Genomic DNA, 18602 nt, shown 5'->3' on the forward strand with positions numbered 1-18602 from the left:
CATCCAGACATCAGAGAGCAGAAAACCATTTCTAAAAACCATCATCTAGCTGGTGTTACGGCTCAATTAAATCACACTCTATAAGATAAAGCCATTAAAATGTTATTGTATAAAGCAAAAGATGAAGTTTGGGCTAGAGGGGTTGGTTTGTTGTTTTTAAGAAGAATTTTAATAGATGAACAAAAGTTTGGGGAAAACTGTGAGATAAATTAGTGGTATAACCAGGCTTGTTAAAAGTGTAACAGTTTCTTTTTTCCTCTCTGAAATACCGAGCTAAAGTTTTCTTGATTGCGTTTGACTCTTTCCATCTCAGGAGTAAAAGGTGTGGGGGTGGCTTTCCCCATGTTCTCTTTGTATAAGACCTGTGAGATACAAAGTTGGACCCGAAAGTCACGAGGAGGCAATTCTCAGGCTAATAAGTATAATATAATGCAACTTGGGGGAGAAAATTCCATGTTTAATCTATTATTAGTGAGAAGAGCTCTCAAGAAGAAAGATTAAAAAACAAAAAACAAAACAGTTAATGGCAACACTAAGTGTAGTATTTAGAGGAGGTTCTAGAATATTGGCATTTTGTTTGTTTTTAACCTGGGATGGAGTTAGGAGCAGGCCAAACTGCAGGGGTTACTTTGCAATATGAAAAACACTTTCGTTTCTCAAGACAATACCGAGCTAATGATCTCTTGATTGCGTTTGACTCTCTGCATCTCTGGAGTGACCGGGGTTGGGGTGGCTTTACCCATATTTTCTTTGTACAAAACCTACACGAGTCCAATGGATCCAAAAAGCCAAAAAGAAAAAAAAAATTGCAGTTACCAAAAGATCAAACAGAACAAATAACTTGTTAGGAGGTGCAGGGTGCCAAACCGTTTGGGCAGTGAGATTAGATGCAAAGAAATACTCTTCCAGAGGAAGTTGATGTATTATAGTTACAGCCGGACACACATTTCCAGCGTAGGACCCTCCTGAGCTCTGGCAGCTGGCAAGACAGAACTGCGCGTGCTCCGCGGAGACGAGGGACCCTCACGCTGCCTTTGTCTATGAATTTCAAGCGCCTCGCAGGACTTAGGGACCAGGCTTCCATATCACTGAGAAGGTTGAGACCACTTCTGATACAGCAGTGGGGAACTTGACCTTTTTGCAGCACTTAAAATCTTACAGACACCTCTGTGAAACGTGGGTCCTTAAACAAGCAGAGGGTTTCTCTTCTCTCTTTTTCTTGCTATCATCTGTGTCGTTTCTCTTGCTGTAATTTACTATGACCTCAAACTTCTCAGTAAGGACAAATGTGTTCAACAATTATATCACGGTCAATCAATAAAACACAGAGTAACACATCATGACAAATCCTCAACCTCGATGTCGCCTCTCAGTGTCATTCTTGGGGACACAGAGGTTTGGGAAATGTCATGCTAGAGGAAGACCTCTGTTGACATGGTGGTTCTCAAAGTGAGGTTCCTGGTCAGCGAGGTCAGTATCATCTGAGCACTTGCTAGAAAGGCACATTTTCTGGCCCCAGACCAGACTTACAGTTAAGAAACTGTGGGGGCAGCACCCAGCAATCTGGTTTATCAAACCCTTCGGGGGGATTCAGGCGCACACTGAGGTTTCAGAGCACTGCGCTCAGCTACGGGGAGACCTGTAGGCATCGCTGATGCGGAGGAACACAGGGCCTTCATTATGTGAGCTAAACTCCTCCGGGCGCAAAGCCCAGCCCCTGGTAACTTGTCAACAGATCTAATATCACAGACACAGGCTTACAGGACACAGTTTACTAAATTAGCGGTTAAAGACCATGATAAAGACAAAAGAACAAAAAAGAACTAAAATTGGCAAAACAAAACACAGTTCTAGTGACACTTTTTAAGTTAATTGCTAACCATTTGCCAAAACCACTACTGAGTCTTAATTTATATCATTATTTCTGAAGGAGAGGACTGGGGTTATTTTTCCCCAAGGTCTCTTAGTCCAAATCGGACAGAATAGATTAAAATCTGAAGAATAGGCTCAAAAACACACACAAAATCCTAACTCCAATGGATGGGAAAGAACCCCTTTACACATACAAGGCTGCCTCCCAAATTTCACACGGAAAACAGAGACCTTGGGGGTAGTGAATAGACAGTAAGTTTGGGGAGAGATGTGCAAAATATTTTATTGGAAAATCTGTTATTTCCTGATATTAGAATTTTAAATTATGGATTAAAACAACCTTGTTATTATGGGGTTAAGGCTAAGACTAGCCCAATGGGAAAAAAGGATAAATGTGATAAATTCACAAAATTTAAGTTGTCTTTAAAAGTAGGGTTAATATGTATTATTTTAGATCATTAAAAAGTTTTTTTATTTTCTTGCCAAAGTACCGTGCTAATATTTTCTTGATTGTGTTTGACTCTCTCCATCTCTGGAGTGACAGGTAAAGGGGTTGCCTTGCCCATGTTTTCTTTGTATAACACCTGTGTGATGAGAAAGCATCCAGAGAAACAACCGTAAGTAACATTTTGTTTGTTGTGAGATTTTTAAGGGTGAGTTCAACCTTCTTGTTGCCAAATTACATAGTAGTCAAAGAAGCCAGGGGTTACTGTATATAATGACAGGATGCCACAAGATACTTTATGACAGCCATACTTGGGACAGGGGCACACTCTCTAGGTGCCAAGGACCTCAGCTGTGGAGAAGGCTAAGTCATGTTATATTTTCATTCCTATAAGCAGGGTACCATTCTTATGAACATACAGGGATTCCGGATGGTTAGAACTCGGTGGTGTTGTTATCCAAGCAAACTAAAAGATAAGGCGTTTAAAAAAAAAAAAGTTAAAATACCAGATAAAATAGAAATTAGAGTTAACTGAAACTAAAAAGAAAAGAAGAATTGATAGTAGCATCAGTGAAATGCAAAAGTCCGTATGTCCTTTTGCTAAGCGAGGCATATTAGAAGCAAAGAGAGGGAGGTGGGTTTAACAATTATACCACAATTAAATATCAATTTAATTCTGAGGTTAAATCTTCTTTTCCCTGTCTGTTGAAAATACCGAGCTAATGTTTTCTTGATTGTGTTTGACTCTCTGCATCTCAGGAGTGATGGAGATTGGAGTTCCTGTCCCCACGTTTTCTCTGTATAGCACCTGTGTGATAAGAAAGATCCAGGACAAGGGCCATCAGCCCCTCCCCCCTCTGTGGAGCAGCTGGCCGCAGAGGGTAGAGGAAGAGGGAAGAGTGTGAGTTAAAGGAGGGGAAATTCCTCAAGCTTCTAGATCCAACCTGTGTGCGCCTGGGGGCACGCTGGAAAGCACAAGGCAGGAAAGAGCAGTGAAAACTAAGAGGGAGGAAAGAAAGTTTCATAATCGTGTTGTTTAAGTTCTGCAGCGCTGAGCAAGGAAGAGCACTACTGAAGGGATCAATCAGCCCCTCCCAGCTTGTTAAAGAGGTGGGGGGATAAAATTAAAAGGGCAAGAGACAGAAAGACAACCGAGGAGGTTATTTTTGATTTGGAAATGTTATTGATGAACCACATAAAGATACTGGAGTTTCCTTTAAACATTGCATATATGAAGATACATACGCACACACCCATCTTTTGTTGACTTTCAAAAGAAATCCAAGTATTTGATTTTTAGTTTGGGTGAACATATTTGGAAGAATTAATCATTTTTTAAGGTAAATGCAGGGTAACGAGGAGATGCAGAGAAAATAAAAGAAAAGAGAAGAGAAACTTGAAAATATCTGTACCAATACCAGTAAGGCAGAGACTAAGGTTAGAATAGGAAATCAGGCCAGCAGTCTGATTATTGCAGAATTTTCACAAGCGTAAATTCAGATAAAATTTTCCAAAGCAGGATAAATGTGGGTGCTTAGACATGGAAAATGTTATGCTTTTACAGGCTGGAGTATACTACTGAGTACTTTTTTTTAAAAATCAAGGGATTATATTAATGTTTAACCCAAATGGGGAAACTGATTCATAGGGAATGGTAGCATTAATTTGCGAAAAAGACATGTCAAAGTTTTTATTGGAATAAGTTGATTAGATTTTAAATTAAAAATACTTTAAAAATAGTTAAGAAATTTTGTTTCTTTTTAAATACCGAACTAAAGTTTTCTTGATTGTGTTTGACTCTCTCCATCTCTGGAGTGACAGGTAAAGGGGTTGCCTTGCCCATGTTTTCTTTGTATAACACCTGTGTGATGAGAAAGCATCCAGAGAAACAACCGTAAGTAACATTTTGTTTGTTGTGAGATTTTTAAGGGTGAGTTCAACCTTCTTGTTGCCAAATTACACAGTAGTCAAAGAAGCCAGGGGTTACTGTATATAATGACAGGATGCCACAAGATACTTTATGACAGCCATACTTGGGATAGGAGCACACTCTCTAGGCACCAAGGACCTCAGCTGTGGAGAAGGCTAAGTCATGTTATATTTTCATTCCTATGAGCAGGGTACCATTCTTATGAACATACAGGGATTCCGGATGGTTAGAACTTGGTGGTGTTGTTATCCAAGCAAACTAAAAGATAAGGTGTTAAAAAATAGTTAAAATACCAGATGGAATAGAAATTAGAGTTAATTTCTATTAACTGAAATTTGAAAGAAAAGAATTGATAGTAGCATCAGTGAAATGCAAAAGTCGTATGTCCTTTTGCTAAGTGAGACATATTATAAGCAAAGGGAGGGAGGTGGGTTTAACAATTATATCACAATTAAATATCAATTTGATTCTGAGGTTAAATCTTCTTTTCCCTGTCTGTTGAAAATACCGAGCTAATGTTTTCTTGATTGTGTTTGACTCTCTGCATCTCAGGAGTGATGGAGATTGGAGTTCCTGTCCCCACGTTTTCTCTGTATAGCACCTGTGTGATAAGAAAGATCCAGGACAAGGGCCATCAGCCCCTCCCCCCTCTGTGGAGCAGCTGGCCGCAGAGGGTAGAGGAAGAGGGAAGAGTGTGAGTTAAAGGAAGGGACATTCCGCAAGCTTCTAGATCCAACCTGTGTGCGCCCGGGGCACGCTGGAAAGCATGGGAACACAGGAAAGAGCAGTGAAAACTAAGAGGCAGGAAAGGAAAGTTTCATAATCGTGTTGTTTAAGTTCTGCAGCGCTGAGCAAGGAAGAGCACTACTGAAGGGATCAATCAGCCCCTCCCAGCTTGTTAAAGAGGTGGGGGGATAAAATTAAAAGGGCAAGAGACAGAAAGACAACAGAGGAGGTTATTTTTGATTTGGAAATGTTATTGATGAACCACATAAAGATACTGAGGTTTCCTTTAAACATTGCACATATGAAGATACATAGCACACACCCATCTTTTGTTGACTTTCAAAAGAAATCCAAGTATTTGATTTTTAGTTTGGGTGAACATATTTGGAAGAATTAATCATTTTTAAGGTAAATGCAGGGTAACGAGGAGATGCAGAGAAAATAAAAGAAAAGAGAAGAGAAACTTGAAAATATCTGTACCAATACCAGTAAGGCAGAGACTAAGGTTAGAATAGGAAATCAGGCCAGCAGTCTGATTATTGCAGAATTTTCACAAGCGTAAGTTCAGATAAAATTTTCCAAAGCAGGATAAATGTGGGTGCTTAGACATGGAAAATGTTATGCTTTTATAGGCTGGAGTATACTACTGAGTACTTTTTTTTAAAAATCAAGGGATTATATTAATGTTTAACTCAAATGGGAAAACTGATTCATAGGGAATGGTAGCATTAATTTGCAAAAAAGACATGTCAAAGATTTTATTGAAATAAGTTGATTAGATTTTTAAAAATAGCCATTAATCTTTTTAAAATGTTTTAAAAATAGTTAAGGGAGTTTTTTTTTCTGTGTTCAATACCAAACTAAAGTTTTCTTGATTGTGTTTGACTCTCTCCATCTCTGGAGTGATGGGAATCGGGATTCCGCTCCCGACGTTCTCTTTATACAACACCTGTGTGACACAAGAGAGCAGCCAGGAAAAACAGAACAGTCAACACAGCCCTTCCTCTCTGTCTTGTAGAGGGCCTAGTAGGGGACTAGGACATCAAACAGGAGAGACTGTCATTTAACTTAACTTCATTAAGTCAGCCTGTCATTTCAAGCACAAATCTGGATTAGAACTCGCACCCCCATATCCTTAGCTAAAGTGCCAGGGTATTTGTTTCTCAACCTTAGTCTAACTCATATGTTAAATGCTGTTTCCGGTATCAGGAAATAAAGAAACAAATACAAATGCTAATTTTATAAGAGCACTGAAATACTTAGTGTACAGTAGAAAGATTTTTTTTTTTTTAGAAAGATTACTTTTAAGTTAGGTTGGCAAATATGTATTTTCCCTACCCAGAACATCTGTTTTACAGAATAATAGAGAATTAAAACCCCAGGCCATACCTATGCAATTTGGCAAAATTGGTCTTTGCTGAGTAAATTCAAGTTGCGGAGGTGGGTCAAGGCACAAGTCAAGGTTTTAATACCTAGCACTGTTTATCCACCAGAGTATCATAAAGGCTCCCTGCGCCACTGGACTACTTACCTAAATGCAACTTGTGTAAAAATTAACACAAATGGTTACTTAAAAAAGAGAAATTGTCTAGGATCAGCAGGGTCATCAAGATTTTAAACAAATATAAATAATAATAATATATTTACTCTAACATAAAAGAAAATAATTGAAAATAATTTTGAAAAATTAATGCAAACCTTTTAAAAATAATAATAAATCCACAAGGAAAACAGTGATTATACCATTCTAAAAATAATATTAATTTACATTGAAAATTTAAACAAAATCAAGATTGTTAGTGAGTAATTAAAAACCAAGGAGAACAAAACAAAAACACACCAGGACTTATTGGGGTGATGACTTTGTAAGTTACATAAATGTCTAATCACTATGTTGTGCACATGAAACAGAAATAATATTGTATATTAACTGTAACTAAAATTTTTTTAAGTTATTAAAAAAATTCTTTAGTGAGACCAACCAAAGAAAGTTAATGATCTAATTATGTGGAAGAATCAAACTTAAAAAAAAAATTTCAACTGATAATTAAAAAACATTTTGCATGAAACCTCCTCCCATTCTCCTACCCCCAAAATCCAGCTAATAACATTTGATTAGATCAGACTCAAATTTTTAGATCTGAATCTAAGATCTTTACATTACAGTTTCATAGACTCTTTGAGGATTTTAGAGGTTTTCAGCAATAAAAATACAAGCGAAAATCACATTAAATATAAGCTTATGATCTGATTTATGTGTTAAAAACAAATCAGAAGATTTGGATTTCTACCCATGGAATGGCTTAAGACACGTATCAAGACGAGGCTGCTTGGGTCCTGCTACTGAGCCATTTTCTTTCTTGGTTCTGCTGTTTACGCAGATAGGATACAATGTGAAGGTAATTAATGCCTGTTCCCAAGCAAGAGCCACTGGTTTTTCATGAGGCCTCAATCCTGTGTCTTTTCTTGTAATGCTAACCCAGAAACATTGAACACAACGAGTTCTAAGTAAATAAGAACTACAGTGGTAGAAACCTTCGGAACATCAATTAACTTGAAAGTCCCAGTAGTAACATAAAAGATGAAAAGGGAAGGAAAAGAACCAATTAAAAATTTTACGGAAATATTATCAAAAGCATAAAATGTTAGAATCAAATGGTGATTAAAGATGTGAAAAACAGAAGGATTCAGTTGAGATTAAGAAGACAATTTGTTAAATTGATCATTTTAAAGGGACTCATGAGGAAGTTTGGATTTATAGAGTTATTATTTTTTTAATATGAGTTAAAGGAGCTTTCTCCAAGTACCGAGCTAAAGTTTTCTTGATTGCGTTTGACTCTCTCCATCTCAGGAGTGACAGGGATGGGGGTCCCCTTGTTCAAATTCTCTTTGTACAAAATCTGTGTGCACAAAACCAACAATCAAATCAGCCTGGACAGGAAGCCTGGACACATCAGCCTCTTTTAGGCAGATGTAACCTTTAAAATAGTCTCTAAAAATATTTGTTTGTTTGTTTCCATAATTACATAAAATAGGCCTAAATAACTTTAAGAAACAGAGCGAATCTAGGCCACCTTTGGACATTTAGTCACACACAATATGATGTCTGTCTCTAAGTAGAATAATACAGACACAACTGCCAGGATAAGGCAGGACTCACATAAATAAGCCTTCTCTCAGGGACAGGAGGATTGGACCTTATCAGATAGCATTCAAGTCAATTCTAATTAATATCCATAATGAGTTGTTGCTAACAATGAATTAGGGAACGGGAGGGAGAAAGGTTTGGGGGAATAAAATAAATATTAACAAATATTAAAAAGCTAAATAAATATTAGCTTTCAATGATCCTGAAATTATTCCAAAAGAAAGCTCAATTTTATCTTGCACAGTATACAAAAATAGCTAAGTCAAGGAAATTTGTACAGTATTTCTGAGTTACTAAAAATTGCTATATTGTCTTTTGAATGAAAATATTTAAGAATCATATTCTTTTAAGAGAAGCTGAAAACACAAAAAATACATCAAACAGAGGCCAGAATAAATACAACTAAAATTCTAATTAAGATTGACCTTTTAAAGGGGTGTTAGATTTTACTTGAGGTGTGCCACACCAGTTAGAAACACTTATTGTTATTCAAACAGGATCTGAGGAAGGAAACACTGAATAGTACAGGTGTTTAAGGGAGTGATCAATACTATGTTTCAGGGAAAACACAGTTAAAATTTCACACCAGAACTAAAGTAAATACTAAATTAGGTTTAGATAGAAAGCTGAGGTAATATTTGGTATCATTATATACATATGAATTTAGTAATTTTATAGGAAGAAAAGTCAGATGTTTGTAATGTGTTAAAATGTTTTAAATAAGAAGGGATTTTATTTTTGTCCCCTAAGAAATACCGAGCTAAAGTTCTCTTGATTGCGTTTGACTCTCTCCATCTCTGGAGTGATAGGTGTTGGGGTTCCTGTCCCCAAATTTTCTTTGTACAAAACCTGTGAGATACAAGAAAGTACCCAGAAGACATTCAGAATGAGCACAAAGATTAAGGAAGAGAGAAATGTAAAGGCTAGGATGTGTGAGGGGGGAGTTTTTTAGTGAATAATATTTAGTCATTTAGCTTTTACTTCACAATTTTGACAAACTCTCCAATGCTAATTCTAATCATGGAAAAGTACACATTGAGTTAAAGGATATGAGTATAATGATGAAGAATCTTGTGTTAATTTTATTTACATCTAAGTTCTCACACTTCTAAGTACTCACATCTAAGTACTCACACTTGTCAGTTGCTGAAAGTGTTAAAATACCATCAGAAAAGTGAGTCACTTTGTGTGAGTCCAGAGGGTTTTGGTCAGGTAATAACACACACACACACAACCACACACACAGAGACACAAATACACATAGAATTGTTGTTAAGATGTTACTTTTTAAGAAAAGGATGATGGGTTATTCTGGTAATTTTTTAAATGAGAAAGAGAGTTTCTTATCTGATATATTTATAAATACCGAGCTAAAGTTCTCTTGATTGCGTTTGACTCTCTCAATCTCGGGAGTGACAGAGGTTGGAATGCCTGTTCCCAAGTTTTCTTTGTACATCACCTGTAGGAGATAATTAGAATACCCAGAAAGGTAAAATGACCGCAGAGCTTCGGATTACAGCTACGTGTTTATCATTTGGTGGAAACTCAGAAAAATAATTGCTTTTAACTATGACACTCAAGAAATAAGGAAAAGAAATTCTACAAATATTTACATTTTCTTTTCAAAAGCAGTTTTACTACCTTGAAAACTGCACCTAAATTGTGCATTTTTTATAGTCAACACATAGCATGTTCCTAAAATGCACTATGGCCCTGGCCGGTTGGCTCAGTGGTAGAGCGTCAGCCTGGCGTGCAGGAGTCCCGGGTTCGATTACCGGCCAGGGCACACAGGAGAAGCGCCCATCTGCTTTTCCACCCCTCCCCCTCTCCTTCCTCTCTGTCTCTCTCTTCCCCTCCCGCAGCTGAGGCTCCACTGGAGCAAAGTTGGCCCGGGCGCTGAGGATGGCTCTGTGGCCTCTGCCTCCGGTGCTAGGATGGCTCTGGATGCAACAGAGCAACGCCCCAGATGGGCAGAGCATCGCCCCCTGGTGGGCATGCCAGGTGGATCCCAGTCAGGCGCATGCGGGTGTCTGTCTGACTGCCTCCCCGTTTCCAGCTTCGGAAAAATGCAAAAAATAAAAAATAAAATGCACTATATACTGGTAGTAGTAATAATTTCAACGATGGGAAAAATCTCTCCATTTTGTCACATCTCATATTCGTGCCTTTAATATAGTAGGTCCACAAAAAAATCTATTTTACCTAATAAATAGGTCGCTTGCTTAAAATTTTTCTAATCACACAGTACTGTATTCCTTCAAGGTTACTGAGAGTTTGTTTTATTTTTATAAGATTTTAAAATTTTTATTTGTTTTAGAGAGAGAGAGAGAGAGAAGGGGGAGGAGCAGGAAGCATCAACTCTCATATGTGCCTTGCCTAGGCAAGCCCAGGGTTTTGAACCAGTGACGTCAGGTGTGTGTTTTGTATTTTCTATGAAAGATTAGAAAATACCTAGCGTACCTGGCCCTTAGTTTGCAGGTACCTTTAATGTGAGACTAAAACAGTTTACTTTTTCAGAAGAGCATCTTTTTTTTTTACTGGTGAATGCTGGATCATGTAAGCTGTAAATTGGTGTTTTGTTAAAGGGGTAAGTCTCTATTTGTTAGGGGCAATATCAGTGGACGGTACATTTTCATGAGAGTGAGGGACTTCCTGAACCTCTAGCCTTCTTCCCTCTGAATGTTAAGATTTTCAGCCTAATCGAATGAATGAGCTCTTTTTAAATGGATGGATTCTATGGTGTACTAGTCCCTGGGGTGGGAGCAACAGGGAAATCTAGGGATTTGTGTCACAGATGAATTTCCTAAAATCACTGATCAACTAGTGTTGCTATCTTTGTTTTGCTAGGAGACTACTGGAGATCGTTAAAAGTCTATCTTGGTATCAAGTTGTGTTTCTTCACCCAGTAAGGCAGCAGACTAGCCACGGACAGAACAACATTATAAAGTCAGGTAGGACTGGAGCTTGCAATAAAATGACAGAGGAGCCGTAGGCTACTTTTCTTGGATTAGCTGGCACAAAACTCTAAGTGAAGCTTGAACCACCAGGAAGCCAGAGTGTAAGAAGGGAGTTTAAAGGGAATGAGGTCTAAACAATAGGAAAGACATGCAAGAGAAATGTCTTCTAATGAAAATTAAATGAGAAACCAGTATTCCGGGACTAAAAGAATCTTGAATAACAGGGTGTTCACTGTTTGTTGGCCATAAACTATTTCTCAAACTTCATACAGTCTCTTGCTGGTAGCCAGCAATTGCTTAGAATCTGTTGATGGATGAGAAAGTGTGTGCATGTGTGTGTGTAGAAGCACACATGAAATTCCTGTTAGAGAACAGGCTTAACATTTTGTGGGTAGATTACAGCTCGCACCTTAAACACACACAAAAAGAGAGCAGAAGGTGCAGGGCAAGAGATCTTAAAAGGGAGGGGAGAAAGTTGCAGAGACTTCACAAGTCTACCTAGGGCCTTCCGGATGATGGAGATTGTCTTTAGATATACACATACATGCATACACACAAATATATGGATATATAAAATTTCTTCTTATTTATTTATTTACTTTGGTGACAGAATCAGAGAGAGGGACAGATAAGGATAGACAGGAAGGAGAGAGATGAGAAGCATCAATTCTTCGTTGCGGCACACTAGTTGTTCATTGATTGCTTTCTCATATCTGCCTTGACAGGGAAGAGGGGCTACAGCAGACTGAGTGACCCCTTGTTCAAGCCAGCAACCTTTGGGCTTAAGCCAGTGACCATGGGTTCATGTCTATGATCCCATGTTCAAGCCAGCGACCCCACGCTCAAGTGGATGAGCCTGTGCTCAAGCCAGGCGACCTTGGGGTTTTGAACCTATGTCCTCTACATCTCAGTCCAACACTCTATCTACTGCGCCACTGCCTGGTCAGGCTGGATATATAAAAATTATTTTATATTACTTTCTGTTTATATATACAGGTGATCCTTGGGTTTCAACAGTCCCGACATATGATGTTTTGAGTTTACCATGCTCACTCCCATAAAGACTTAAAAAAATTGACCCTGGCCAGTTGGCTCAGCGGAAGAGTGTCAGCCCGGTGTGTGGAAGTCCTGGGTTCATTTCTTGGCCAGGGCACACAGGAGAAGCACTCATCTGCTTCTCCACCCTTCCCCCTCTACTTTCTCGCCATCTCTCTCTTCCTCTCCCGCAGCCAAGGCTCCATTGGAGCAAAGTTGGCCTGGGCGCTGAGGACGGCTCCATGGCCTCCTCCTCAGGCGCTAGAATGGTTCTGGTTGCAATGGAGCAATGCCACAGTTGGGCAGAGCATCACTCCCTAGTGGGCATGCCAGGTGGATCCCAGTCGGGTGCATGTGGGAGTCTGTCTCTCTGCCTCTCTGCTTCTCACTTCAGAAAAATACCAAAAAAACAAACAAACAAACAAATACCTTAAAAAAATTGAGATATGAATGTTTCAGCTTATACCATTAGCATCGTACTTATGGAGTATGTGCTCAAACTATATAGTTCCAGACTAACCGGGAACAATTCTTTAAGAAGGTGGAAAGGCCTACAACACATCCTGTACCCTCTACATCAACTGCTTCTTGAGATGAGACACCTGTAGTACAGGTAGAATCATTTCCAGCGTCTCCTGCACGTTCCTTAGGAATCCTCATTCACCTGACCCAGCATCTCCAGCACCTTCTGGTTCTCCTGCCTCTCCAGCTTCCTCCTCCCAATAGGCCACTCTCTCCCACCTTGCAATGCCCCTTCCAGTGTGCAAGCCAACCACAGAAATAATGGCAAGGAATTTTTTTTTGACAGAGACAGGGAAAGAATCAGAGAGATGGACAGATAGGGACAGATAGGAAGGGAGAGAGATGAGAAGCATCAGTTCTTCATTGTGGCACCTTAGTTGTTATATGTGCCTTGATGGGGGAGGGGCTACAGCAGAGCAAGTGACCCTTTGCTCAATCCAGCAACCTTGGGCTCAAGCCAGCGAACCTGGGCTTCAAGCCAGTGACCCTAGGCTTCAAGCCAGTGACTTTTGTGCTTGAGCCAGTGACCATGGGGTCCTATCTATGATCTCATGCTTAAGCCAGCAACCCCACACTTGAGCTAGTGAGCCCACCCTCAAGCTGGATGAGCCCACGCTTAATCCGGTAACCTCTGGGTTTCAAACCCGAGTCCTTCACATCCCAGTCCAACACTATTCATTGTGCCACCACCTGGTCAGGCAGAATTTTTTTTTAACATTCATTTTTTGTCATTTTTTTTTCTGTTACTACATTACAGTGTACAGTATAGTATATTTATGTTCTTTTCCTTTTTCTGTGGCTTAGTTGTGTTTTTATGTTCTAGATTATGATTTTACAACTGTGTTAGGATAGGTAAGTGACTCAGTCTAGGGTGTTTCAACTTACACTAAAGTTCGGGTTACTTCACTGTCATAGGAACGGACTGTGTCGTAACCCAGGGACCCCCTGTATGTGCCTTTGGCTAATTAACTTGAGATCATCCCAATAACCTTATTACTACTGACGGCACATTTCAGTTTACAAATTGCAAGTGTAATTAATCAAGAAGCCAAGCCCCTGCCTTCTGCTCCTTGATCATGTGAAAATAGAACTGTCTTAATCTACTTTTGCAAATTGTAGTGCTCTTCTCAGGACCAAGTGAGAGTTCACACCATCCCCAAGGCATGGGGAGCCCTTGGCCAAAGAAAGAAGGGGTGAGATGGAGCTGGGTAACGACTGTGATGGGGCTGGCTGCACGCGCGCACACGCGTGTGCACACACACACACACACACGGAGCAAGCATCAGGGCTACTACCGAGCTAATGTGCTTCTGCGTCTCCTTGACACGCTTCACTTCCGGCAGGTCGGGGATTGGGGTTCCTTGTCCAATTGCTTCCTTATACTTGACCTGCAGATATAAAAGGGGGACCATGTGCAGTGTGTTTGATTAGTAGTTCTTCAATTTTTAAAATCACAAATGGCATAAGCTCTACACTTATTTTGAATGGGGCCACATTCCGATATTAGGTCAGAGGAGAACAATGCCAAGGACAAGGACACTTGGTTGGTCTGTTTTCTCCCTGTGGGGTGGGCTGGGGGTGGTGGGTTCCATACTTGGACTGTAGTCCCTTCTCTTTCCTCTGTACTCGGGTGTTTTTATTAACAGTTCATTTGACGAGTACAGATAGATTCAGGAAGGTAAATTCTTTGCCTCTTAACATACTCTATTTTCTTACAGGTGACAAAGAGTCTCTCCTTAACCAAACTTTAGTTGGGCTCCTCTGAATCTTCTTCCCAACTGGACCTTGACTTTCAGACTATAGCATCTATCTCTGCATTACCCAAGTTTAGCAAAAATCCTGATAAGTCAGTTTAGCCAGAATCTCCCACCCTCCATATCTGATCAAGTTCCTCTGTCCCCAACCCCATCCCATTGGTGAAGCCTGGTCACCCGGCTTGCCTCCACAGGAGTCCTGTTAGGCCGGTTCAGCCACAAGCCTCCTTACCCATGGTGTTACCTCTAAGGAACTTTCCATCCACTGACCCTCCCCCGAGCTATAAAGTCTCACTTTTCCTTGTTGTGTTTGAAATAAGGTCTGGTTCTATACTGAGAGCTCTTTCCCCCTGTATTGCAATAGTCCTGAATAAAATCTGTTTTTTACCACTTTAACAACCATCCCGCTCTGGTTTGCTCTGACACAGGCTTCTCCATTTTCCATATCTAACCTCACCTCAGGAAAATCACCACGGCACTGCACTGTCAGATGACCCTAGCCACAGGAACCGATTTTACCAACTTAAGCTGCTTTGGGTGACAAAGGTTTTGAGTGCAGCTCAGACATCAGAGTCAGCTGTCAAAGGGAGGTAGAAAATAGGACGAGTGAGTCCACAGTGGGCGTCTTTACCGAGCTGATGTGGTCCTGAGTTTGCTTCACCCTCATCATCTCCGGTGTCTTTCCGATCGCTGTTCCTGGTGAGAGGTCCTCTTTGTACAAAACCTGGACATTCAGAATCAAAACAGTGTTACACAGAGGAAGGGAAAACACAGCGATTCCTGGAGAAACTCTAGGAAACATGGCTCTGTGGAAACAAAAGACACTAGAGAGTGTCTCAGGCAAGTGCCCGAATACCTGGTGTCTCTGCATCAGCCCGAGTGACTCCGGCCCAGTGACCGTTCACTTTCCACATTTTGAGATTTCTTTTAAGATTATCACACCATATTAACACAGAATGAGGAACCCCAGAAAACACTGGTTTAGAAAAGCCCGTGCTGCCCTGGCCGGTTGGCTCAGTGGTAGAGCGTCGGCCTGGAGTGCAGAAGTCCCGGGTTCGATTCCCGGCCAGGGCACACAGGAGAAGCGCCCATCTGCTTCTCCACCCCTCCCCCTCTCCTTCCTCTCTGTCTCTCTCTTCCCCTCCCGCAGCCAAGGCTCCATTGGAGCAAGGATGGCCCGGGCGCTGGGGATGGCTCCTTGGCCTCTGCCCCAGGCACTAGAGTGGCTCTGGTCGCAACAGAGTGACGCTCCGGAGGGGCAGAGCATCGCCCCCTGGAGGGCAGAGCGTTGCCCCTGGTGGGCGTGCCGGGTGGATCCCGGTCGGGCACATGTGGAAGTCTGTCTGTCTCTCCCCGTTTCTAGCTTCAGAAAAATACAAAAAAAAAAAAAAAAAAAAAGATTAAAAAAAAAAAAAAGCCCGCGCTCATACGAAATAAAAACTTCATTAAAGAAATACAAAGTCAGTTAGTTACTTTGGGGGAAGGCATACTAAAAGAAATCACAATGTCAGAAAGAAATCCATCTTCCTGGAGCAAGACAGCACATGTTACTGCTGTGGGATTTAAAAAAAAAAAGTTAAAGAAAGAGAAATTACTTTGTTAGCAGATTTAAATTGTTATTCAAATGGTCTCTGGAATGATGATTTTAGAGCAAAGTACGGGAAATTTCAAAGAACTGCTAGGATTAACTGGGGAAGTTAGATGTTATTTGTCTGAATAAACGTGAGGCTTATATATTTTTAAAAAGGAAAATGGAATTATTAGGTTAGCATTGAATGGAAAATAAATAGTAAATGTACCGAGCTGAAATTCTTTTGATTTTCTTTCACACGCAGTATTTCTGGTGTGTCTTGAACAACTGTAATTTTTCCTTTAGTGTTTTTAAGGTCACTCTGGTATTGGAGCTATGAAGAGAGAGTAAACACCTTGTTAAGATTTCAACATTGTTTTATATATTTTTAATCGTCTTATATTGTGTAAAGGAAGTTAAAATCCTGTGTTTAAGAAAAATGTCTATGTCACAATAATCATAGTCTGATAGCCAAAGGGAAATTCTTTAATAAGAATGGTGTGGAGAGGCTAAATTTTTTAAAACCCTAAAACTTGTAACATGTCAAATTATTATTATTTTTTAATGTACAGCTTACCTAGAATTAACTTTTGAAAAAGACGGATGTTGCCACTAATGAAAAATGGTGAAAGTTCATATTCAGTGACAGAAAGTCACCAACAAAGTGACAGAGGGGTCTTTCATGTTTTGATTTGGGATTGAAGTATGAGGGGAGTCTGGAAGAATGGCACACACATTTGGGGGCCTGTTCCATGGCCCCCAAGTGGGGGTGCGCGGAGGCAGCCCCCTTGCCCTGCCTCTTCCCGGGTGCCAGTGGGCTGTGTTGTAGATTCAGTAAAAACTTACGAGGCTGAAGTTCTTTTGGTTCTCCCGGACTCTCTGCATCTCTGGGGTGTCCAAAACTGTTTCATAATATGACATGCCCTTCTCTGCATCTTCCTTGTACTTTTTCTGGAAATAGATTGCAAAAATCCGGGTGGTTACCAACACATGACTCCGAACCAACGGGACCTAGCCCCTTCCGCTCAGCAGAGGGAACATCTTTTCTGCTCTTGACTGCTCAAGGACGGTAGGGAGTTATAAAGCAGAGCTCTCTCGGTGAGTAAGCACCATGCCTTTTCTTTCCTGAAGACCCGAGCCTAGGGATTCAACAGGACCCACTGTCATGGTGAAACTGGCAGAGGAAGGTGCTATTGGATTGTCCACAGAGGGAGGTGACAGCCAGCGAGGCTCCTGGTTGGGAGACAGGGATGCCTACAGCAGACTGGATGGAGCCAGATAGTTCAGCTGGCAGATGGACGGAAGCAGGAGGGTAAGAGACCAGAGGTGAACACTGCTCTGAACTGGAGGGAGTAGCCTGGCTGGCCATAGCTTAGACTTTGGGGACGAAGCCAGGAGAGGCCTAGGAAAGCACACAGAAGCACAGTAAGTGAATTAATTTCTCCCTAGGAAAGATCCCCATGCTGAGTTTTACCTTAAAGATTAATAAGGTCAAAGGGCAGAGGATATTTGGCTGGTGAGCCATGCGTAGCCCCAAGAATGTTGGTCTCCCTGGCTCTCCCAATGAGCACAACATGGTAGTTTGGGGCCCATATGATTTGGTAATAAAATTCTTTCCCACCTCCCACCTCTAAAATAAAAGATTCAGGTCTCCTATTTGAATATATTTGCTTCCTAATTAAGTCACTCTCTGGTGGTAACTGTATTTTATTTATTTATTTATTTATTTATTTATTTATTATTTTTATTTATTTATTCATCTTAGAGAAGAGAGAGAGAGAGAGAAAAGAGGGGGAGGAGGAGCAGGAAGCATCAACTCCCATATGTGCCTTGACCAGGCAAGCCCAGGGTTTTGAACCAGTGACCTCAGCATTTCCAGGTTGACGCTTTATCCACTGCGCCACCACAGGTCAGGCGGTAACTGTATTTTTTATGTCTAAACTTTATGATTAAAATTATATGCTGCTAAGGAAGTGTTTAAATTTATGATCCTCTAAGCTGATTGTCATTAAGAGATCATCTGTGAAGGTTAAAAACAAACAAACAAATAAATAAAACATTACTAGGGCCTACATCAGACTTACTAGCTAAAAATTCTATAGTGGAACTGGGAAAAATCTAATTCCCAGGTGTTTAAAAATGTCACCAGGTCAGGTAACTACTGCTTAGAACTCGCTGATCAGAAGACAGCAAAAATTCTAGTTCGGGGCTACTCAGATAAAGTGCAGACTCCTGATATTATGGAAGATGAAAACAGATGAGGGTACATCCTGGTGTATGAAGGACATCTTACATTTCTTCACTTCTCTATTTGTAGGATGAGAGAGAGTTATCCACCATGGGAGGAACTGGGGCTAGACTGTGTGGTTAGCAGTGATGACATCTGTCTGGTTAAAGAAATTGATAATACAAATGTGAATTCCCTACTTTGTTTCTTCCATATTTGAGCACAAATTTTACATCCACATTATAAAAGACTTTGTGTGTTAAGATACTGAGTCATTAATTATGGATTTCATGTAAAAGTTTTTCAGTATCTTAAAATTCTGTCATATAATTTATTTTTAATTCTGAACCTTGAATCTCAAAGTTTAAATCAAACTTGCATTATATATAAATACCTTCCCTTTCATTGGGCAAAAC

The 18602-nt window shown here is 40.3% G+C and overlaps 1 protein-coding gene and 1 non-coding gene across 28 annotated transcripts in view; one reads left to right on the forward strand and one right to left on the reverse strand.

The window, feature by feature from the left end:
* NEB (nebulin) overlaps positions 1 to 18602 on the reverse strand; it is a 207437-nt gene that overhangs the window by 7784 nt on the left and 181051 nt on the right. For 4 of the 27 annotated variants that reach the window (XM_066346075.1, XM_066346048.1, XM_066346049.1 and 1 more), the window contains 14 exons: positions 16806 to 16910; positions 16189 to 16293; positions 15021 to 15113; positions 13931 to 14023; positions 9488 to 9580; positions 8878 to 8970; positions 7781 to 7873; positions 5830 to 5922; positions 4756 to 4848; positions 4086 to 4178; positions 3033 to 3125; positions 2364 to 2456; positions 669 to 761; positions 270 to 362 (listed from right to left, as the gene is read on the reverse strand). In XM_066346075.1, the coding sequence (XP_066202172.1) occupies positions 270 to 362; positions 669 to 761; positions 2364 to 2456; positions 3033 to 3125; positions 4086 to 4178; positions 4756 to 4848; positions 5830 to 5922; positions 7781 to 7873; positions 8878 to 8970; positions 9488 to 9580; positions 13931 to 14023; positions 15021 to 15113; positions 16189 to 16293; positions 16806 to 16910 (1326 nt within the window). The remainder of the gene's footprint in view (positions 1 to 269; positions 363 to 668; positions 762 to 2363; positions 2457 to 3032; positions 3126 to 4085; positions 4179 to 4755; positions 4849 to 5829; positions 5923 to 7780; positions 7874 to 8877; positions 8971 to 9487; positions 9581 to 13930; positions 14024 to 15020; positions 15114 to 16188; positions 16294 to 16805; positions 16911 to 18602) is intronic. The other 23 variants (XM_066346071.1, XM_066346067.1, XM_066346073.1 and 20 more) reach the window with 21 other exon arrangements.
* TRNAS-GGA (transfer RNA serine (anticodon GGA)) lies at positions 15388 to 15463 on the forward strand. The gene has a single exon. It is a non-coding gene; the product is annotated as a tRNA-Ser (tRNA).

The sequence above is a fragment of the Saccopteryx leptura genome, chromosome 7 (genome assembly GCF_036850995.1).
Source record: "Saccopteryx leptura isolate mSacLep1 chromosome 7, mSacLep1_pri_phased_curated, whole genome shotgun sequence".
Lineage (NCBI taxonomy): Eukaryota > Metazoa > Chordata > Mammalia > Chiroptera > Emballonuridae > Saccopteryx > Saccopteryx leptura.